At 40.5% G+C, this 2,662-nt stretch overlaps 2 protein-coding genes across 3 annotated transcripts in view; both read right to left on the bottom strand.

Annotated features, from left to right (window-relative positions):
- kgd4 (alpha-ketoglutarate dehydrogenase subunit 4) overlaps positions 1-209 on the bottom strand; it is a 3,587-nt gene extending 3,378 nt beyond the window's left edge. For both annotated transcript variants that reach the window (XM_032515643.1, XM_032515644.1), the window contains exon 1: positions 1-209. This exon is cut by the window's left edge. The gene's annotated coding sequence lies outside the window, so the exon portion shown is untranslated.
- Positions 210-1,667: 1,458 nt separating this feature from the next.
- LOC116689207 (betaine--homocysteine S-methyltransferase 1) overlaps positions 1,668-2,662 on the bottom strand; it is a 4,834-nt gene continuing 3,839 nt past the window's right edge. The window contains exons 6-8 of the mRNA XM_032515631.1: positions 2,643-2,662; positions 2,226-2,454; positions 1,668-2,105 (exon numbers count right to left, since the gene is read on the bottom strand). The exon at positions 2,643-2,662 is cut by the window's right edge and continues 163 nt beyond it. Coding sequence (XP_032371522.1) covers positions 1,928-2,105; positions 2,226-2,454; positions 2,643-2,662 — 427 coding nt within the window. The 3' untranslated portion in view covers positions 1,668-1,927. The remainder of the gene's footprint in view (positions 2,106-2,225; positions 2,455-2,642) is intronic.

Genomic DNA, 2,662 nt, shown 5'->3' with positions numbered 1-2,662 from the left:
TAGCCTCTTGTCAAAAAGGCACATACAAAAATAGACCAATAAAAGACTTAATCCGCATAAAGGACAACCAGTCGAGGTCAAGCGAGGCTCAAGGCTTGTTTATATTTCTCATGAAGCTATTAAAAAGCAATTATATAATCTGTGAGATACCTTAAAATGTCAATACAGACTACTGTGCTAGGGCAAAGACAAATATCATAATTTCACTCCGCCTTAGAAAAAAAGGTCAAGTGCGCCTGGCTTGTCCAATCAATGGCGAGGAAGGCATCAGAGATCTTCTACACAAGAAGATGTGTCACCAGCAGAAAACTCACAGTGCGCCTCAGACATGATCAAGTTAGAGCACGACTCTCTCATTCGGCAGGAGACATACATTAAATGATCTCACTATATGATTACAGCATCAATACAAGCTAGTCTAATTAAGTATATTTTAACTTGCACTTCCATAATGTTCAGGATCAGGATACAGAGAGACAGATTTTAGTATTATTATTTAAACCAATAATGTTCTAAATCAAAGCAGAAGAGTTTTTGTCCTTATTAAGCTGCCTACACATGACCACAGAGGCAAAGCGCAACCCAGATAGAGGCAGTTTCAAACAGTGAGCCACGCCAAGGCAAGCACTTCCTCTGAGTTATCGCCACTGTCTCCCCATAGGAAGACAATGGCACTGCAAACACAGAACGGTATTACCGCGAATCATGTGTAGGTGGCTTTATGGGTTAAAATCCTGTATCCTACAATTTACGTGATGTAACTTAATAGCATCTTTTGGCCCTCCCTGATTGGTAAATATGAATGTCTTGTAAACTCCATCCCCTATATGTAGACTTGCTTTTAAAAGGTCAAGCCCAACATGAGATAGCCTTACCCTGATGACATCACCAGGGTCATGAATTACTTATTTTTAACTGTTTTTTGAATGTACTTTGTGAAGGGTAAAATCAGTGTAGTGGCCCTTTAACACAAAAGATAAAAATCTTTGAACAGAAAATACTGTACGGAAAGTCTTGTGGAATCTAAAATTCACACACTTGGAATAAAGGATAGCTCTAAAATAAAAATAAAAGGACACAGTCACATGTTTTACCACTACTGCTAACTGGTGGAACATCTTTCTTGTAATGGCTCTTTGTGCAAAAAGTGGGGTCAAGCATACGGACCATGATATCACAACACCGCCATCTACTGGATCAATCAATAGTTGCATGATTCTCTAAAGCCTTGTAATGTTTGGTGTCTTATGTTTACTAGTGTAATTCCATGTTCATACATAATTACATAAATACATCTCCAACCCTTAAACCAGTGTGAGATTAGGGGATTTCCAAACCTCTATACCATGTTCATTATATGACATTATTGTTATTATTGTGCAGACTGCAAAGAGACACTTGAGTGTTAATATGTTAATGTGTGTATGTTGTTAAATGTTGCCTCACTAACATTGGCCTTAACATTGAAGGATACTTGTCATTGCATTAAAGCTTTTTTTTTTCTGTTTCGTGACTTTTAAGTCTATATTATATTTGTCCCTGCATTATAGTTCTATCCAATTGTAAATGTGTTTGCGTGCATGGTGTCATAGTTATCACATATCTACATAGAACTGATGGACATCCACCCACCCATCCACAGCAAGAAACTACAACTCAACAATCAATTTTATTAGATTTTTTTTTTTATTATCTGGTCCAGAGTCCTGGAAAACAAAAAGGTCCTGATCTTAACATGGGCCAACTCCTGCCTTAAGACACTACTGTGGCCACACATAAATTACAGTTTTACAGTCAGTAGATTGCACAGTGACTGTCTCTGGTGAACATTTGTCCCCTGACATATGTGTTAGGTGCAGCACTGTTTAAAGATAGTGTACACCACTGTGCAGTGTCAGTTGACTCTGTCCAAAGGAGGCCGACTGACTTAGTGGCTCTTTGACCTGTCGAACAGCTGTTTGAGTTGGTCCTGAGAAGTAGCCTCTTTCTGCTGCATGAGATCAGTGTGGCCCTTGGTAACACCCCAGCCATCAGGGGCAGACATGGAGGGACACAGTGGACGACCAGAGGCTGGCTTCAAGTTCTCCCAGTAGTCACGTCGGGCTCTAGAAAGGACAAAAAGCAATTGTAATTAGTACTCACTGGTGCTGACGCGCCAATATTTCACATTTAACTTAGGTCTATATTTATAGTTTTTCAGTGACAGATTAAAAGTTGCCTCTGACCTGGCTCTGACCCACGGCTTGGTGTGCATCTCCAGACCAGCCCCCCAGTTGCCGTGTTTCTCTGACGCGGCTGGGAGGAAGCCTCTCTCTGGGCCCAGCTCCTCTGCCACTGCCCTGATGTGATAAGGCTCGAATCCACAGCAGCCACCAATGAAACGAATGCCAGCATTGTAGGCCTCTCTGGCATACTTGTGCATGTCCCAGCGGGACAGGATCCTAGGTTCCAAACCTGAGAGAAGATTTATGCATATTTGATTGCAGGGTGGTTGCTTATGATGAAATTGCCTATTTCAGTATTGAATGTTTGAACTTGCTGCAATGTGATGCAGTACACCAGCAGCATAGTGAGAAAATAATTCTATAAATGATTACATTAATTAAATGGTCAAATTTAAATGTAGCATTGTATATTATTACCAAAGGGGAATTCTGGCAGA

Source organism: Etheostoma spectabile, chromosome 5, assembly GCF_008692095.1.
Source record: "Etheostoma spectabile isolate EspeVRDwgs_2016 chromosome 5, UIUC_Espe_1.0, whole genome shotgun sequence".
NCBI lineage: Eukaryota > Metazoa > Chordata > Actinopteri > Perciformes > Percidae > Etheostoma > Etheostoma spectabile.
This window is presented reverse-complemented; position numbering and strand designations above follow the sequence as displayed.